The sequence below is a fragment of the Macaca fascicularis genome, chromosome 4, assembly GCF_037993035.2.
Source record: "Macaca fascicularis isolate 582-1 chromosome 4, T2T-MFA8v1.1".
NCBI lineage: Eukaryota > Metazoa > Chordata > Mammalia > Primates > Cercopithecidae > Macaca > Macaca fascicularis.
Window position 1 is genome coordinate 78,274,024 of NC_088378.1, and position 21,666 is coordinate 78,295,689.

General features: G+C 37.0%; 1 protein-coding gene across 22 annotated transcripts in view; it reads right to left on the reverse strand.

The window, feature by feature from the left end:
- The window catches only part of KLHL32 (kelch like family member 32), a 210,617-nt gene that overhangs the window by 97,504 nt on the left and 91,447 nt on the right, over positions 1-21,666 (reverse strand). For all 22 annotated transcript variants that reach the window (XR_012433603.1, XM_074037443.1, XM_074037435.1 and 19 more), the window contains one exon: positions 6,311-6,418. Coding sequence is in view for 15 of the 22 variants with exons in the window: in XM_015449059.4 (XP_015304545.1) it covers positions 6,311-6,418 (108 nt within the window). In the remaining 7 variants the exon portion in view is untranslated. The remainder of the gene's footprint in view (positions 1-6,310; positions 6,419-21,666) is intronic.

Genomic DNA, 21,666 nt, shown 5'->3' on the forward strand with positions numbered 1-21,666 from the left:
CCAGGGTAACAGGATGGGCCCTCTTGCCCACCAGAGTAAATGGAGTTTGTATTTTCTTAGATTCACTTTATACTTTTCTCTCTAAGGTAGATCTGCCCAGAGTCAGTTTATGTCACCATTTGCTTCCAACCTTGCTCCCAAAACAAGCCCTGCAGAGCAACAGCAGCCTGGCCTCTAGGCCCTCCACCACTGGTTCTGCTGTAATAATGGCCTCCAGGCATGGCTGTGCAAGGACACCCACGACGGCTGCACTGCATCACAAGCTCTATTCAAACAGTGTCCCAAGCAGGGTGTGCCCAGATGAAGGGCACATTTCTCATGAGTGCAAAGGCAGAGTGAATGCTTATGCAGACCTGTTTGCTACTCAATAGGAAATGCATGCATTTTCAGAATATGTATTAGCATTAAGAGGAAAATTTGCTTTTTCTTTAAAATTTCCTGGATGAAATCTGTAGGCCAATTTTAAGAAGGCTACACTTTAGAGCAATGTGTAGGAGGAACACACACACATCTTGCTACACTTAGAGGCATTCATTCATCACTCCCACTCTATACTTCCAATTTCTCTCCAAGACAGCAACAATTTCCAGACACTTAAAATACGTACATTTCATACTATGCATATTACAACTGACTAAACATATAATCAACTGTTAGAAATAGCTATAGGCAGATACACTCGATGTTAACCCTGAGTTTTTACAAATCTATATACATATCAAGGCTAAAGACTCATGTCATTGAATGTCCCTAATAGTAAATAACAGTTAAGAAACTGAAGAATTATGCTTTCACTCACATTCCGATGCTCCAACCTTTTTGCTTAATGTTAATGTCTGTTCCATAGTAAGAGAAAGCAGCTGTTCACCTATCCCAAGAAACTACAATTCATTATTTTTGCCATCAGCTGTGTCGATGTCTCAAAGGGAAAATAGATTTATTACAAATTAAAGATGTTTAAGAACCAAAATTTCTCGGATGTCGTTCAAGAAAGGCTGTAGAGGTATCAGCTTCTACTCTGTGGCAAAGGGTGATCACACAGAGAGAACAAGTCCAAGCCCTCATGGACTGACTTGAAAAGGCACAGTTTCCAAGTTGAGAAAACCACCAAGATAGTGTACTCTGTAAATGCCCAAACACTTTTCTGCCTCCTTCAACAAAGTCTAACAAATAAAACTTAATCTTTTCTTAATGACAGAGTATAATTGAAAACGAACAACAGACTTGAAATTAGTAGTACTGGGTTTGCCTAATTGGGCCAAAATATCTGAGCGAATGATCTGAGTCAATTCACTGCATCTCCCTGGGCTTGTCATCTTTCAAGTGGGGTCACAGCATTCCTTAGAGCTGTTTTAAAGATTGGTTTAAACAGCACGCATAAAGTGCCTAGTGCTGTCCCCTGGCTTTTTCAGAGGGTGCACCAGGAAATGTCAGCCCCCTTCCTGTCCCCTCAGCACACAATTTGAACAGATGAATTACTGCTGTATGCCACAGGCTGTCATATGCCTCTGTGGATGCACAGTCAGAATAAGTCTCTGGTGTTTGGACAGAATAATTGCAGCCCCAGGTCTGGCCCTAGGACTTGCTTTTCTTTCTTCCTTTTTAAAGGCACTTACACCAGATATATTTTCATCTCATGTGGCTTTTTTTTTCTCAGAAAAGTAGAATTTAAGCACCTGAGGCATATGACTCCTGGGCAATGGGATATGGCTGCCCTTCTGCAAATACCTTCCTGCTTTCTAAGTAGGTTTCTTTGTCTTCAAAAAGTCAGCTCCCTTTCTGCTATCTTCACTTCAGTTCACATTTCATAGATCCTTTGTGTGATAAGAATTACATGCACACACGCATGTACACACACACAGGCATCAACTTAGACATTCTGAAGGAAATCACAAAGCAATCAAGCAAGCAATAAGGCAGCCACATATATCTGCACGTGTATTTTAACTCAGCCTTCCCAGGAATTTGTACTCTTGAGTTTCCCAATACTTCAAACATGCTTTACAGACCATTGCCTCTAGGCTTAAACCGTTCAGTTGCTAATGCAGCTGAGTGCAGACACTATTTACTCGGGTAGTTTTCCAAAAAAAAAATTAAAAAATAAAAAATTACTATTTCATCTCCATGGCAACACCTATGAAGAGCTATGGGTTTTCAATCTCACTCTAGAGATGGGCAAATACAGGTGTGACCACATGTAATTCAGGTATAAAAAGAGAAATAATAAGACACAATTTAGAGATGGTATCTTTCTTCATACCTGTAAACCAAAAAACACAAAATACATGATTTATTCACCTCACTAGGAATATATTTTGGCAACTCTGTGAATGATAATGGCCTGCCTTAATTTCCTAAGGCTGGAAATTTGGCGGGGCTAATCCTGAATTTGTGATCCACCACTTTTCTTTCTCCTGTTATACTTTCTACTTGATTGATGGCTTATTTCCTTTATACTTAGTAGTTTCTTCTAGCTGCTAGAGTTGCCTCAATTATTCTAAGACACATATCTTCAACTCTACTGACTCTGGAAAAGAGAATAAATGATATCATACATTTTAATAAGCCTCTAAAGAAAATTTAGTGAAAAACAGAGACTACAAAGACAACAGAAAAGATTAATGACAGTGAGACTTCATTCTTTGAAAATGTAAAGTCAACAAAACTTTAGCCAGACTAAGAAAAAAGAGAGAAGATTGAAATAACTAAAATCAGAAATTAAAGAGAAGATATTACAACAGATACCACAGACATACAAAAGACAAGAGACTATTATGAATAATTACACACCAAAAAATTGGACAATCTAGAAGAAATGGATAAAGTCCTAGAAACATACAACCTAGCAAGACTGAATAAAAAAGTAATAAAAAATCTGAACAGACCAATAGCAAGTAAGGAGATTATATCAATACTATTAATAAAAAATATTTCCCAATAAAGAAAAATCTAGGACCTTATAGCATCACAGAATTCTACCACACATTTAAAGAAGAACAAATATCAATCTTTCTTAAAACTCTTTCAAAAAATTGAAGAAGGAACACTTTCAAATTCATTTTATGAAACTAGCATTATTATGATACCAAAGCCAGACAAAGACACTACAAGAAAAGAAAACTTCAGGCCAGGCTGGGCGCAGTGGCTCAAGCCTGTAATCCCAGCACTTTGGGAGGCCGAGACGGGCGGATCACGAGGTCAAGAGATCGAGACCATCCTGGCTAACACGTTGAAACCCCGTCTCTACTAAAAAAAATACAAAAAACTAGCCGGGCGACGTGGCGGGCACCTGTAGTCCCAGCTACTCGGGAGGCTGAGGCAGAAGAATGGCGTAAACCCGGGAGGCAGAGCTTTCAGTGAGCTGAGATCTGGCCACTGCACTCCAGTCTGGGTGACAGAGCCAGACTCCGTCTCAAAAAAAAAAAAGAGAAAACTTCAGGCCAATATCCATGATGAACATGGATGCAAAACTCCTCAAGAAAATACTAGCAAACCACATTCAACAGCACAGTGAATGATTAAAAGAATCATTCACTATGATCAAGGGAGATTTATCCCTGGGATGCAATGATGATTCAACATATGCAAATATTAATAAATAAATGTAATATACCATATTAACAGAATGACAGACAACAACCATATGATCATCTGACTAGATTCAGCAAAAGCATTTGACAAAATTCAGCATCCTATCATGATAAAAACTTTGAAAACGTTAGGCATAGAGAGAATGTGTCTCAATGCAATAAAGGCCATACATGAAAAGCCCAGAGTTAACATCATACTCAATGGTGAAAAGTTGAAAGCTCTTCCTTTAAGATCAGAAACAAGACAATTATGCCCATTTTGACCACTTCTACTCAACATAGTACTGGAAGTTCTAGCCAGAGAAATTAGACAAGAAAAAAAAAAAACACAACTGAGAACTTGAATAGTTGGCAATCTTGTGCAAAAAGAACAAAGCTAGAGCCATCACAAGAAGATGAGAAAATAAATAACCCAATCAAAAAATTGGCAAATGACCTAATAGACCCTTCTCAAAAGAAGACATACAAATGGCCAACAGGTATGTGAAAAAAATTCATCATCATTAGTCATCAGGGAAATGCAAATGAAAACCATGGTGAGATATCACCTCACCCCTACTATATAAAAAGACAATAGATAACAAGTATTGGTGAGGGTGTGGAGAAAATTAAACCCTTGTGCACTGTTAGTGGGAATGTAAATTAATACTGCCATTATGTTAAACAGTATGGAGGTTCTTCAAAAAAGTAAAAATAAAATTATCATATGAACCATCAATCCTATTTCTGGGTAACAGCCAAAGGAATTGAAATTATTATGCTATAGAGATATCTATATACCCATGTTCACTGCAGCAGCATTATTTGCAGTAACTAAGATATGAATGCAACCTAGTTGTCTGTCATCAGGTGAATAAATAAAGAAAAGATGGTATATACACACAACATACCGCTATTTAGCTTTAAGGAGTAGAGAAATCCTGTCATTTGCAATGACATGGATGAACCTTGAGGACACTATGTTAAGTGAAATAAGCCAGGCCCAGAAAGACAAATACTTCATGATCTCACTTACATGCTGAATCTAAAAAAAGTTGAACTCATAGAAGCAGCAAGTAGAATGATGGTTACCAAAGACTAGGGGAGGGTGTTTTCTTGTCCATTTAGTGTTGTTATAAAGGAATACCTGAGATTGGGTAATTTATATAAGAAAAAGGTTTATTTGGCTCATGGCTCTACAGGCTAAACAAGAAACATGGCTCCAGCATCTGCTTCTGGTGAGGGTTTCAGGCTGTTTCCACTCATGGCAGAGGGGAAGCAGAGATGGCATGTGCAGAGATCACATAGTGAGAGAGGAGGCAAGAGAGTGGGAAGGAGGTGCCAGGCTCTTTTTAATAAACAGCTCTCTCAGGAATTAACAGTGAGAACTCACTCACACCCTGAGGGAGAGCATCAGTCTATTCATGAAGAATCAAACAACATGACCCAAACATCCACCTACAGACCCCACCTCCAACACTGGGGATCAAATTTCCACATGAGATTTGGAGAGGACAAACATCCAAACTGTAGCAGGGGTGGATGGGCTGAGGGGAGATGTGGATCAAAAGGGTATATAGTTTCAGTTAGACAGCAGGAATAAGCTGTAGTGATCTACTTCACAGAATGGTAACTATAATAAATAATAATGCATTATATAGTTCAACATTGCTAGAAGAGTACATTTAAAATGTTTTCACCACAAAAAAATAGGTAGGTGAGGTGAAAGATTTGTTAATTAGTCTGATTTAATCATTCCACATTGTAAACATATATCAGAACATCACATTTACATCACATAAGTATACAGAATTATTATTTGCTAATTAAGAATAAAATTAAACAAAAATAAAATTCAGTAGATAAATGAGCTCCCACACATTTTTCAAGACCCACATACCACCCTTTCTTTAAAATTTTGTACTGGTAGCCACACTTGACCACATGCATCCTTTTCCCACTCTGTTTTGTATTCTGCTTCTGTTATAACTCTAACACCAGTGAGGATTTTAATTATATATTTAATCATGTATGCCTCTCTTTCTCTCATTAGGATGCGAGCCTCTCAAGAGAAGACGCTTTCATTTTAGCATAGAAGATAATGAATCCAAGTTGGATGAAATGGTGCTAAAGAACAAAAATTTATAAAAGGGGAGCTAAACATGTAGTCTGTATTTGAATTGATTTATTTGAGTAGTTCTCAAATGTAAATGGATATCCTCTGATGTCCTATAAATCCTATAACAATTTTAGTCATGAATGTATTAGGATTTCAAACCATCAAAATCTACTAATCTAAATGCCTTCAATTATGACTCTGAGATATGTGGAAGACACGGTACCAAGATGCTGGACATAAATTTTGGGGGCTCTAAATTTTTTGTTTTGTTTTTAAGACAATAAAGCCATGATTGAGTCACTGAGCTTCAGTGATAACAATGAGAATCCATTATCTTGCAAACTCTTTCCCTTATGATAGTTCTTTAAGACATTCAAAAAATTACACCAGCAAGCACTAAGTTCAATTTATAATACTATGTTCACTGTATCATATTTAAAAATCAAATTGCTTTACTTACCTTTCAATAACTTTAGTCATAAAATTAAGTGGATATGAATCTTATTTTTAACATCAAAATGAGTAACAAGAACAATAACTAAATCTCATACCTCAAGGATAATCTCCTTTGGTTAGGTGTAGTTAAAATATTAAACCTTTCAGATCACGTTTAATACCATACCTGTCCTGTGTATGCAAATTCCAGAGCCTGTTTTAAGCCAAGGCTGGTCACACCATGCAAATTAACTTCATCAGCTCCACTTTCCACCATACAAAGACTGAACATTGCCTGAGGTGAGGAAAGAAAGAAAGACAGTTTTGAGACTTTGAAAGCAAGGGAGCAAGACAAAATTCTACAGAGACTAGGGAAAACAAAGTTTTACAAATTAATAATTGATTTTGATTTTTGAAATGCTTCTACAAAGTGTCATTGACACAAACCACTGCAAATCATCTTGATGTCTGAACAGTTACAATAACAGCACACACAGGATGGCACTCCTCACTATATACAGTACTTCCATATGTAATACACAGTCTCATTTTGAGGTGATGGTATTTAGGCTCACCGAACTCTCTTTCTCTTGGTCCTGGATTCTCATAGCTACCAAGTTATATGCAGCAGTCCCAAATATCCTGCCCAATAGGACACGAAAAGCCTTCATCTCCTGACTTCTCTGCTTTTTTCTGCCTCAGTCCAATGAAACAGCTAGTTCCTCTCATCTGCCATTGTATTAGTTCATTTTCATACTGCTATAAAGAACTGCCTGAGACTAGGGACTTATAAAGGAAAGAGGTTTCATTGACTCACAGTTCAGAATGGCTGGGGAGGCCTCAGGAAACTTACAATAATGGTGGAAGGTGAAGGGGAAGCAAGGATTGTTTTTCACAAGGCAGCAGAAAGAAGAAGTTTGAAGTGAAGGGGAAGAGCCCTTTATAAAACCATCAGATCTTGTGAGAACTCACTTACTATCACGAGAACAGCATGGGGGAAATCACCCCCATGATTCAATTACCCTCCACCTGTTCTCTCCTTTGACATGCAGGGATTATAGGGTCTATGGGGACTACAATTCAAGATGAGATTTGGGTGGGAATACAAAGCCATGTGTCACACACTCCATTTTAGTGGTTCTCAAAGTGTAGCCCTTGGACCAGAGACATCAGCATCACCTGGGAACATGTTTGAGTACAGACTCTCAGGGCTCCACTGCAGACTTATTGAAACTGATACTCCAAGTGGGGCCCAGCAATCTGTATTGTAATAGGACCTCCAGGTGATTCTTATGCCCACTTGAATTTGAGAACCACTAAGCTATTCAGTGCAAGTGAATTTGCCCCCAACCAATTCTCCAAATGGCCAATTTATTGCAAATCAATATGTCAAATGAAAATTTGAAGTTAAAAAAACAAAAACTTGCCAAATTAAACAAATGTATGACTTTCCATAAAAAAATTTTAAAAGGCGGCTGGGCGCGGTGGCTCAAGCCTGTAATCCCAGCACTTTGGGAGGCCGAGATGGGTGGATCACAAGGTCAGGAGATCGAGACCATCCTGGCTAACCCGGTGAAACCCCATCTCTACTAAAATATACAAAAAACTAGCCGGGCGAGGTGGCGGGCGCCTGTAGTCCCAGCTACTCGGGAGGCTGAGGCAGGAGAATGGCGTGAACCCAGGAGGCGGAGCTTGCAGTGAGCCGAGATCTGGCCACTGTACTCCAGCCTGGGCGACAGAGCAAGACTCCGTCTCAAAAAAAAAAAAAAAAAAAATCTAAAAAGGCAAAAAAAAAAAAAAAAAAAAAAATACAACCCGACACTAATTTGTGCACCGTTAATCTTTGACTGAAGAAATATAAAGAGAATTCAATTTTGTTTACTGATAATGAGAGAAGTCTTGTGGGAACTGTTCCCTGAGATTCTGCAGTTTAGCTAACTTTATAGTAGCAAAAAAAACAAAAACAAAAACACCTCACTATACTATGTGGTATTTAGTCCATGCTGAATTTTTTTAATTTAAAAAATGTGATTTTTTTTTTACTTTTGCCAATGTATCAATATTCATCTTTTAGAAATTTTATTTAAATTTTATCAATGCCTAAGGAATGTACATATTTCGGGGGTACATATGATAATTTAATATAGTCATACTTTTTAATGACCAAATCAGTGTATTTGAGATATCTATCACCTTAAAAATGTCTTTTCTTTATGCTTGAAACATTCAAATTATTCTCTTATAGTGATTTTCTTTTCTTTCTTTCTTTTTTTTTTTTTTTTTTTTGAGATGGAGTCTTGCTCTATCACCCAGACTGGAGTATAGTCGCTCAATCTTGCCTGACTGCAACCTCTGCCTCCCAGGCTCATGAGATTCTCCTGCCTCAGCCTCCCGAGTAGCTGGGATTATAGGTGCCTGCCACCACTCCTGGCTAATTTTTGTATTTTTAGTAGAGACAAGGTTTCGCCATATTGGCCAGGCTGGTCTCGAACTCCTGACCTTGTGATCCGCCTGCCTCAGCCTCCTAAAGTGCTGGGATTACAGGCGTGAACCACCATGCCCAGCTCCTTTCTAGCTATTTTCAAGTGTACAATAGATTACTGTAAACTATAGTCACTCTACTGATCTAACACTAGGTCTTATTTCTTCTATTAAACTGTATATTTGCACCCATTATTCAATATCCCCATCATCCTCCCCCTCCCAATGACCCTTCCCAGCCTCCTGGGTAGGGTAACGGGTAACCACCAGTCTACTCTCTGTCTTCATGAGATTCACTTTTTTTTAAGCTCTCACATATGAGTGACGACATACATTATTTGTCTTTTTGTGCTTGGCTTATTTCACTTAACATAATGACCTCCAGTTCCATCCACATTGCTGCAAATGACAGGATTTCATTTTTTTATAACATTTATTTGGGTATATATACCGCATTTTCTTTGTCCATTCATTCACTGATAAGCACTTAGTTAATTCCATTTTCCTTTTTTTTTTTTTTTTTTTTGAGACAGAGTCTTGCTCTGCCACCCAGGCTGGAGTGCAGTGGCATGACCTCAGCTCACCGCAACCTCCGCCTCCTGGGTTAAAGCAATTCTGTTTCCTCAGCCCCCCGAGTAGCTGGGGCAACAGGCACGTGCCACCACACCCGGCTAATTTATATATTTTTAGTAGAGACGGGGTTTCACCATGTTGGCCAGGCTGGTCTCGAACTCCTGACCTCAATTGATCCACCTGCCTCAGCCTCCCTAAGTGCTGGAGTGCTGGGATTACAGGTATGAGCCACTGCACCCGGCCCAATTCCAAATTTTGACTATTGTGAATAGTGCTACAATAAACATGGGAGTGCAGATATACTGATTTCCTTTCTTTTGGATATATAATATATATTTTACAATACACTGATTTCCTTACTTTTGAATATATACCTGTGGTAAAATTGCTGAGTCATATGCAAGCTACATTTTTAGTTTCTTGAGGAACCTCCATTCTGTTCTCCATAGTGGCTGTACTAATTTATTCCCATCAACAGAGTAGTAGAGTTCCCCTTTCTCCATATCATTGCCAGAATCTGTTATTGCCTCTCTTTTTGATAAAAGCCATTTGAACTGGGGTGAGGTATTTCACCGTAGTTTTGATTTGTATCTTCTGATGCTCAGTGACCTTCAGTATTTTTTTACATATGTCTGTTGGACATTTGTATGTCTTCTTTTAAGAAATACCTATTTTTGCCCATTTTTAAATTGGATTTTTTTTTTTTTTTTTTTTGGCTAGTGAACTGTTTGAGCTTCTTATATATTCTGGTTATCAATCCCTTGTCAGATGGTAGTTTACAAATATTTGTCCCCATTCTGTGGGTTTGCCCTTCACTTTGTTGATTGTTTCCTTTGCTGTGTAGAAGCTTTTTAGCTTGATGAAATTCCATTTGTCTATTTTTGCTTTGGCTGCCTGTGTTTTGGGGGTCTTAATCCCAAAAAGCCTTTGCCTAGACCAATGTCCTGTAGCATTTCCCCAATATTGTCTTCTAGTTATTTCATAGTTGGGGCCTTAGATTTAAGTCTTTAATACATTTTGATTTGATTTTTGTGTATAGTTAGAGATAAGGGTGTAGTTACATTCTTCTGCATATAGTTATGCAATTTTCCCAGCACCATGTATTAAGAAGACTGTCTTTTCCTCATTGTATGTTGTTGGCACCTTTGCAAAGATAAGTTGTCTGTTAATGTGTGGACTTATATTTGGGTTCCCTATTCTATTCCATTGATCTATGTGTCTGTTTTTATGCCAGTACCAGGTTGGTTTAGTTACTATAGCTTTTTAGTACATTTTGATATCTGATAGTGTAACGTCTTTGTTCTTTTTGCTCAGGGTGGCTTTGGCTATTTGGGATTTTTGTGGTTCCATTTATATTTAGGATATTTTTTCTATTTCTGTGAAGAACGTCATTGGAAATTTGATATGGATTGCATTGAATCTGTAAACTACTTTGGGTAGTATTGTTATTTTAGCAGTATTCATTATTCCTATCCATGAACATGGAATATCTTTCCCTTTTTTTGGCATCATCTTCTTTCATCAGTGTTTTATAGTTTTCCTTGTTTAGATATTTTACTTCTTTGGTTAAATTGATTCCTAGGTATTTTATATTCTTTGTACTATTGAACTAATAGGATTTTATTTTAACAAATGTATTTTTTTATCCTCACAAGTCTATACATTTTAAATTAATATGTATAAGATGAACAATATAAACTGATGACCTATTATTCCTTGTAGAGATCTTCATTTCCATCTCACTGCATTAGAGAGTTTTACGTTTTCATAATGAAAAGGATTATTTTTGAGAGCTTAATTTATGGTTAAACTTTTTACTGTTAGAAACACTAAATTATTGCTCTCTTGCCATTTAAGAAATTTTCCAAAATAGATTTTAAATACAATTTGAAAAAATAAAATAACATTCAGAATATCTTAAAGCTATTGGGAGTATTTAACATATAATATATTCAACTATATTTGATATATTAAAAAGCTAACATTCATAATGTATTTAACTTTCAGAAATTTATCATAAATTTTAAAAATTGAACATTTTTTAGAACTTAGGATGTTCCACATAGTACAGCTTAGTGCCAAGAGAAATTGCCTTGACCACTATATCCCCCTGTAGGAGAAAAGAGCAGGAGGACTCCTACAGTCTTTGCTGCTAAAGATCGCCAGTCTTCACCAACACAAACCCCAGCTGACAGAGATGCCTGGAGCCCATGCTTTTGCATACCCTGGAGCTGAAGGGGGTCACTCTGGCACCCTGCACCTGGTATGGCTTCACATGAGCCTACACCTGGCTGTGATGTCACTTGTCTTGCACCTGCACCAGGACCTGGCAACCCCACGCACCATGACAGTGTCACACAATCCCCAAAACCAGTGCCCCTGCATACCCTTCAGAACTTGCATTGGACCCACAACCACCACACACCCCACCCATCCTCACACCTCAGGTGATTATTTAAGAACCACCACACACCCCACCCATCATCACACCTCAGGTATCATCACACCTCAGGTGAAAGTCTTCCCCACCAAAGCCAGTCTGTAATATCTGAAAGATGTAACTGCTCCTTCAAATGTTCAGACACCAATGCAAGGCTACAAGGAACATGAAATGTCAGGGAAACCTAACATCACTAAAGGAAATGATAATTCCAGTAACGATACCAAAGAAATGGAGACCTATGAATTGCCTGACAAAGTTATTGTTTTAAGAAATTATCATTGAACACAGACAACTCAATAATATCAGGAAAATAATACATAAACAAAAGGGAAAGTTAGAGAAATGTAAATTTTATGTAATACACAAATGAAAGGGAAAATTAGAGAAATGCAAACCACAAAAATGAAGCAAATTCTGAAGCTGAAGAACACAATAAATGAAACAAAAAAATGCAACAGAGAGCTTCAATACCAGACTTGATCAAACAGAGGAAAGAATTAGTAAACTTGAATACTGGTCATTTAAAATTATCCAGTCAAAGGACAAAAAAGAAAAAAGAGTAAAAAGGAGTAAAGAAAGCCTATGGCTTTTATGAAACAGTATCAAGTAAACCAATTTATATTATAAAAGCTTAATAAAAAGAAGAGAAATAGAAAGGAGAAGAAAGATTATTGAAAATGAATAATTACCAAAAACATTTCAAATCAGGGGAAGGAAGTGGACATCTGGATTGATGAACCCCAAAGAATCCTAAATAAGTTGAATACAAAGAGATCTGCACCAGGATACATTATAATTAAATTTTCAAAAGTTAAAGACAGAGAATTTTGAAAGAAGCAAAAGAAAAGTGACTTGTCACATATAAGGGAACCATCTCCATGAGACAATCAGTGGATTTTTTTAGTAGAAATATTGCAGGCCAGAAGAGAGTGGGATGATACATTCAGAATATGAAAGAAAAAAACTGCCAAGAATACAATATCTGGCAAAACTATCCTTTAAAAATAAATGAAACAGAAAATCTTTCCCAGGGAAACAAAAACTGAGAGAGTTTGTGACTCCTAAACCTACTTTACATGAAATGGCTAAGGGGGTTCTTCAAATTGAAACAAAAACATGCTAAACAGTAACGTGAAAGCATAAGAAAACATAAATATCACTGGCAAAAGTAAAGATATGGACAAATACATAATAATGTAACACTGTAATGGTGGTGTGTAAGTTACTTTTATCCCAACATTTAAAAGATAAAAGACCAAAATTTGTTGATGGATACACAATATAAAAAGAAGTAAACTTTGACTACAAAAACATAAAGTTTGGGGGAGGTGGTAAAAGTGGAGAACTTTTGTGTGCAGTTGAGTTAAGTTATCAACTTAAAATAGATCATTGTAACTACAAGACATTTTATGCCAGGCTTGAGGTAACCACACAGAAAAAAAAATTATAATAGATATACAAAAGATAAATAGAAAAGAATCAAAACAAATACTACAAAAATAATCAAATAACAAAGGAAGATAGCAAGAGAAGATGAGAGACCACTTTCATTCAACTTAGTACTGGAAGTCCTACCCAGTGCAATTAAACAAGAAAAAGAAATAAAAAGCATCCAAACTGGAGAGAAAAAAGTGAAATTATCTCTGTAGATAACATGATTATATATGTAGGAAACCCTGAAGATTCAACCAAAAAACAATGTTAGAACTAAGAAATGAGTTTAACAAAGTTTTTTGGTGCAAAATTAACATTCAAAAATCAGTGGTATTTCTGTACACAAACAGAAAAGTAATAAAAAAGAAATTTAAGAAAACCATCCCATTTAAAAGAACAAAGAAAATACTTAGGCATAAATTTAATCAAAGAAGTGAAAGACTTGTCAACTGAAAGTTATAAAATACTGGTGAAGGAAATCAAAGACACAGATAAAATGGAAAGACATCCATGTCCACGGATTAAAAAACAATGTGTTAAAATGTTCATACTACTCAAAGTGATCTATATATTCAACACAACCCCTACCAAAATCCAAGTGGCATTCTTTATAGAAATAGAAAAAAAAATGCTAAAATTAAATGGAACCACAAAAGACCCTAAAGAGCCAAAGAAATCTTACACAAGAAGAACATACTGCAGGCATCATACTTCCTGATTTCAAAATACATTAAAAAGCTACAGTAATCAAAACAGTATAGTACTGTCATAAAAACAGATATATAGACCAACTAACAGAATAGCCCAGAAATAAATCCATGCATCCGTGGTAAACTGATCTTTGACAGGGTGCCAAGAACACACAATAGGGAAAGGACAGGCTCTTCAATATATGGTGCAAGAAAAACTTGATATCTGCATGCCAAAGAATAGAATTGAACCCTTATCTCATATCATACGCAAAAATTAACTTAAATGTATTAATGACTTAAATGTAAGATTTAAAACAATAAAGAAGAAAGTGTAGGGGAAAGTTCCTTGACATTGGTCAAATAATTTTTTGGATATGACACCAAACTACTGGCAACAAAAGCAAAAATAAGTGGCCTTGCATCAAACTAAAACTTATGCATACCAAAGGAAACAATCAACAGATTAAAATGGCAACCCACAGAATGGGAAAAATATTTGCAAACCATATATCTGATAAAGCGTTAATATCCAAAAATATTTAAGGAACTCACAAAATTCAATAGCAAAATAAATAAATAAATAACTGAACTTTAAAATGGTCACAGGACCTGAATAGACATTTTTCCAAAGAAGGCATACAAATGGGCAACAGGTATATAAAAAGATGCTCAATATCACTAATCGTCAGGGAAAAGTAAGTAAAAACCACAATGAGGTGTCTCTTCACATCCGTTAGAATAATTATTACCAAAAAGACAAAAGATAATTGTTAGTGAGGTTGTAGAGAAAAGGGAATCCTTGTTATTATTGGTTGGAATGTAAATTGGTACAGCCATTATGGGAAACAGTAGAGAGGGTACTAAAAATTTTTTTTTAAAGAACTACCTTATGATCTAACAATCTCATTTCTGGGTATGTATGCAAAGAAAATGAAATCAGTATCTCAAAGTGATGGCCACACTCCCATGGTTATTGCAGCATTATTTACAATAGCTACAATATGGAAACAATCTTAATGTCCCTCAACGAATATATGGATAAAGAAAATATGAGATATACACATACACACGAACATTATTTAGCCTTAAAAAAGAAGAAAATCCTGCCATTTGCAACGATATGGATGAACCTGGAAGACATTATGCTAAGTGAAATAAACTAGACACAGAGAGACAAATATTGAAAGATCTCACTTATATAGGCATATTTTGGAGATAGAGTGGGTTTAGTTCCAGACCACCTTAATAAAGCAAATATCATAACACAATGAGTCATACATATGTTTTGGTTTCCCAGTACATATAAAAGTTATGTTGACACTATACTGTGGTCCATTAAGTATACATACAAAGTGAAGAGCACCTGACATATGGCAAGCTCTTAGTAAAATTTATATTTTGTGGTAACAACAAAATGTAGTGAAGTTTCTTTTAAGTATTCCCTGGTTTAAAGGACTGATATATTAGGAGAAGCACCAGTTTCTGTTGTTTTTTTTTTTAATCAAGTGTGGCTATAGATAAAAAAGGCTAACAGGAAATTATCTTTAGAGTTAAGTAGATTTTGTTTATGCATTTGTAGAAGATTACCTGAAATTCCAAAATTAAAAAATAGATCACAGTTAAATAAAAACCTTTAGTTTATAAAATGTTGAATTTGCTTCTAAACTTCTTGAAAAGAACCTGAAAGAAATTTCAGTTGTTTTCAGTGTCTGCTTTTTATTACATGGGTGGTTAAGTTTTTAACACTCCCCACACCAACCAAGTTCTTTTTTCAGATCTTCCAGTTGTAATTGCACCTGATGTGCTGACCACCTGCTTGCCATCAATCCCGTATGTACAGCAGGACTCAAATAGCTTAAACTGCAGAAGAATATTCTGGGTTAATGAAAAGGAAAAACTTCCTAAGAACAAAGGTTAAAAAAATAAAATAGGCTGCCCAAGGAGTTTTAAAAATCTACATTTCTAGCGTCTTTCAAAAGTAATCAGGGTAACACTGGCATAGAATAGGGATCCTCAATCAGAGGATTAGTAGAGTTGGGAGGAAAACACAATTCCTTAAATAGTGTATATCTATATTTGCACGTTTGTATGTGCAATAAAGAGACACCATATTGGTAATTATTTTATATCAATACAATTAAATGCATCTATAATTGCTATATTATAGAGTATGATTGTAGAGGGAAAAAATAGACTTAATTTTATCCTGTTTACATAAGTATTTTTTTGGATCATTGCAATGAACATGTATTACTTATGAATTTCAAACAATTCCCTTTTAAAAACTTGGTTTTATTTTTAATGTTCAGAACTATGCAGGAAGATACATCTAGTTCTATAACCTACTGGTCATGTGGGCAATTTATCTTGGAACTTTGGCTAATTTTTTACCTTCTCTGAGCCTCAGGCCCTTTATCTGTAAAATGGGAATAATACCAACTTCACAGGGTTGTCATAGGTTTAAATACAATTATGCTTAATGTCAGGCATAATATATGGCACACAGTAGATGTTTAATAGGTAGAAATTGTTGCTATAATCCAGGTTGAATGTCTCACTGTCCCATGTCTCCCTTTGATTCCAACTGAAACGACAGCTGAGAAACAGCACCCTCCACTCAACTGCTAACTAAATCCATTCATTTCAAATAGTTTCCAAATGACAGTCTCACTCTAAATCCCTATCTCTGGCTTCAGGACTTCACTTTTGCAACATACTCCTAGACTTCTACTTTATGGAATGACCCCATTATAAAAATCATCACCACCACTTCTATAAATACAGAACTTCCACTTTGACATCACATCATACTGTTTAGAAATTTAACATTGCCCAGGCACCGTGAGTCATGTCTATAATCCCACCACTTTGGGAGGCTGAGGCTGGAAGTTCACTTGAGGCCAGGAATTTGAGACCAGGCTGGGTAACATAGGGAGACCCTATCTCTACAAACAATTAAAAAAATTAGCTGAGCATGGTGGTATGCACCTGTATTCCCAGTTACTCAAGACGGTGAGGGAGGAGGATTGCTTGACCCCAGGAGTTTGAGGCTGCAGTGAGCCATGATCACACCACTGCATCCCAGCTTGGGCAAGAGAGTGAGACTCTATCTCAAAAAAAAATTAATGTTAAAAATTTAATGCTTATCACAATTTTTAAAAACCATAATTAACCTAAAGATTAAAAAAGGGGAACTATTATATCAAGGTCAATGTCTTGGATATAATAAATTTAAAAGACATCTCAATTAGGAAGAGCCTCATTGGATATCACTTGGTAATAAGGAAGAACTTGGCCATTTGGCACAGTGAAACACCAGTTGCCTAGTCTATCCGAGCTAGTGAAACAATGTCCAGAAACCTGCTAGAGACCACGAGGAAGGCCAAAGTCTCCTTGGCAGCAAAAGAGGTGATGAGACCAACAGTAATATTTTTAAGCATATAACATCTTGAAAAGGTAGACTGCAGGCTCCATGAAGGCAGGTGCCATATCTCCTTCTCTCACTGTGGTGCTCCCAGATCCTAGGAGTACATACATGCAATAAATACAGCAAATGAATGAATCAACCAAAATGATCTTCAAAACTCATCTACAGATGATGTCCTACCACCCTACAGTGTCATAAACAAAAAGAATTCATTCTATGTAACAGAGAATGTTCTGCATGAAAGGTGTTTTAGGTACCAAAATGTAAAATCATAACTAAAGAGAAAGAGCATTCACTGTAAGCTAAACACTTGAGAAACACAAGTGAGTTCAAAGCTAGACACTTAGAAAAAAAAGAACATATGTCAATGTTCTCTATCAAGTCACAACATTCTGCCAAAGCATGGGATAAAGTTCTGCTTAGAAATATGAAAGCATTGCACAGACTCATGCTTGGTTCACAAGATTTTGTCTTTGGGAGAGCCTCAGCCAGGCTGAGATTTACAGTCATCACAGCTCATTTGTGGCTGATAATGTGCTGCCACCAACACAAACCTTTCTAGTTTGTGAGTATATAATCCACTTTAAGTGCCTACCACAGAGGGAGGTATGGGAAGCTCCACCTCCCAGGTTCACGCCACTCTCCTATCTGGGACAACAGGCGCCCGCCACCACGCCCAGCTAATTTTTTGTATTTTTAGTAGAGACAGGGTTTCACCGTGTTAACCAGGATGGTCTCGACCTCCTGACTTCGTGATCTGCCCGTCTCGGCCTCCCAAAGTGCTGGGATTACAGGCTTGAGCCACCGCGCCCGGCCGTGAAGTTTTCTTGAGTCATGTTAGTTGTCATGCAGACACAAGATTAGTTACAGCTACATTTTAGGGTGGTACCTTATGACACAAAACTGACAAAAATTCTACTATATCTTCATAGATAAGTAAAATGACAGATGATAGACTTTTTAAAGCATCTGGTAAAATATGATCTGTTTACCTGGCAAACTATGTCCAGCTTTGGAGTTACACTGAACACAGGCAAAACCACTGAGACTCCCATTTTATCAAGAATACATATAATCTTACAGGTGAAATAACTGAATTGTTTGGAGGCACATTCAACCCTTACATTTTATGAACATTAAACAGAGTTAAATGAAAGTAAACAGATATGTCTAAGGAAGTCATTGAAAAGAGCAACTTGCAATGATGACAGTATATCCATTACATCTTACATCTTCTATATGCCCACTGTTACATAATTAGTGATGTTTACAATGGTCATGAGGCATTACAGAGATTTGAACTAACTTCTGAATCAACAAAGATTACATTTTGATCAATTTAGTGTTAATGGTTATTAGCCTTTATTACATTTTGGTTACACCTCACATACAGAATGGGTAGTAAATCTCAGTTAATGAGACCATTCAATTAACTGCAATAGCCCATTCCCTTCCATTAGGGAGAAGAGGGTCCCACTCACAGTCAAATTGGACTATTTACCTCCTTTATCTTGCAAATGAATAAAATAACTCAATCCATCTGGGGAGCTAAACGGTCTGAGTGAGGATGTTTGGTTGGTGATTTTCTTCCTCTTTATAATTGTTTTAATTTTTCCTCCCATAGTATAATAATACTCTCAGAGAATAAAATAACACAAGACAAACTAAAACAGTAAAATTATATTACTATAAATATAATTAGGCAACAAAAATTAATATCTCTAAAATAGTTTTCCCTCACCTTAACCACATAAAATAAAGATCCATCTTATATGCTAAAAATTATGTTACATATTGTTTTTTTCTAAAATCTTCAAATATGTAGCTTGTTTATTTAAAGGATCTAGCTGCGTTTCACAGCTTTGCTCTTGGCACAGTTGCTTCCTAAATTAACTATACAGTGATAATGAGCCCTTCAAAACAAGCATCATTATGGTTTATCCTGTCTGTTTAGAATTCTCCTCCTGAATGTGGCCATGTTTCAACGACCTGGGTCTTCTGGGAGAGAAAAGGGTGGAATAAAAAAAGGACACAAATCAAGTTGTTTCTTAGCCAAAGTTATGGTAATTGTGAAGGCCAGAAACTGCTGCTCACCATGCCGTTGGGTAACTCACAAAATTTGTCCTTGCCAGTCTTTCCATCTTCTGGAAAGTGGCATCCACACATTTGACTTCAGCCTTGGGTTGCCCTCTCAGATCCCTATGGTTCTCCTTATTCCTCTGGTGATACTGTTACTTTCCAGTTGTATTCCCTGAACATGGGATCACAATACAGTCCTACCCACCATACAAAGAAGTCCATTGTTTAATCTGTCACAAATTTGCCTCTTTCAGATGTTTAGGGATGGCACTTTTACTCTTTCTTAATGAATACATTTGCTAAACCATTATTGAATGAATCAAATTAATCAAAGAGGCTGTTTGATCTCCCTCATATGGCAGCCAATGGCACAATCCTGCTTTTCACAAACTTCTAAGGACACCCCGACTGAGACATAACCTAGATTTCCTGCATTTTGACAGCTGTCCTAAGACAGAATTTGGGACTTGCACGAAGGAATGACTGAGCAGTTGTGATTAGAGTCTGCATGGATCAGAGAAAGCATGAAAAAAGGAAATTTTTTTTAGAGAACAGTGACATTAGAAAAGGTTGAAAGCCTGGAGAAAAAAAGAAGTGAAGCAACTGAGGAGGCAGAGCGGGGTATTCTTTACTAAGGAAAATATGATAGGAATTCAGGGGGAATTCTCTAAGACCACAAGAGATTCCTATGTGGTTTTCAAAGCTGTGCTGGGTGTGTGTAAGAAGCAAGACTAAACTCTAGTCTCTCTTCTGCAAATGGAATTTTGGAATTTTAATACTTTAGAGATCACTGGCCCCTCCCTACCTAAGGTGTGGTCCCTGGAATCCAGCATTGGTATTGCCAAGGAACTTGTAAGAAATGTAGAATCTCGGCTTCTACCCCACACTTACTAGATGGGAAAGCTGAGTTTTAACGAGAGCCCCAGGTGAACCACATGCACATAAACGTTTGAGAAGCAGAGCTGGGGTAGTCAGTTCTCCCCCTTGCAGCACTCCTTGCATACTTGAATACTTGAGGTGATGAGAAACCTAATATTTTTCATGACAGGCTGTCCCTTGCTGGAGAAATATTAGTAAAACCTTCAAAATATTGACTTCTAATCACACTCCTGATAACTTTCTCCCCTTGGCCATAGGAGAAGGTCAATGCGTTCACTCTCTTTTGTGCTTAACCGCCTTTCAAATATATATAGTAACAGCTCTAGAGTCTCCTACTGGAAATAGTATCTAATTCGAATTCTCTGAGTCATAAAAATGTTAGTGCTTGAAGCCAATGCTCGAAGTTTTGTAGGCTGAACAGAAGGTCTGAGTCCAAATCCCAGCATGAGAGGACTGATCCCTAGATATGGAGGGGTGGGAGTGATTACTATACAGAAAATGAAAGGTATTTCAAAAGAAAGTGGATTCAAGGACATAGTCTTTGAAAGAGTAAATCATCCTAAGCTCCTGAATGGTGGCAGTGGTAAGAACTTTCAGGCAAATCTTTCACACTGTCTCCCTTTCCCCCCAATTACTTTGGTTGATTTTCTCTGGTCTATTTCCTTCTTAACAATTTTCCTTAAGAGGAATTTCATGTGGTTACCTCAAAGCTGCTTTTGACACAAATCACTCAGAATATTCCTATGGAATTCAAAAAGTAGAAGTTTTTAACAAGTTTCAATTTGTCATAAAGAATGACAAGGAAGTTTCTTACCTGCCCAGTATGATATTGGTAATGGCTTCCTGGAGCCCTGTTGAGGGCTGTAAGGCCACATCCAGCTCAAGTGAGAGTGGTCAGGATCTAGTCATAACGTCTGTCGTGGGTATAAATAGGGACCAGGAGCAGACAAGTACTAAAACACACAATTTCTGCCCTAGAATTCACCATGTCATCCATAAGATCTGTTATCCCTTTCCTTGTATTTTTTTTTTCTTTTTCTTTTTTTTTTTGAGAGGGAGTCTCCCTCTTTTGCCCAGGCTGGAGTGCAGTGGTGCAATCTCGGCTCACTGCAGCCTCTGCCTCCTGGGTTCAAGTGATTCTCCTGCCTCAGGCCCCCGAGTAGCTGGGACTACAGGCGCATGCCACCACGCCCAGCTGGTTTTTGTATTTTTAGTAGAGACGGGGTTTCACCATATTGGTCAGGCTGGTCTCGAATCCCTGACTTCATGATCTGCCTGCCTCGGCCTCCCAAAGTGCTGGGAATACAGGTGTGAGCCACTGTGCCCAACCCTGTTATCCCTTTTCTATAGAGAACTTTTTAGAAGAATGTTGAAGATAATAGTGTGGAATTTCTTCAATTATCACTTATTATCTTAGTCTCTTAAAACTCAATGTAAACTAATGATCACTCTTAAAAATTTAACCCTCAATTTCAACAGTCCCTCTCTTGTTTTTAATGTCCTCTCTTAATAACTTTTTCTTCAACATCTAACAT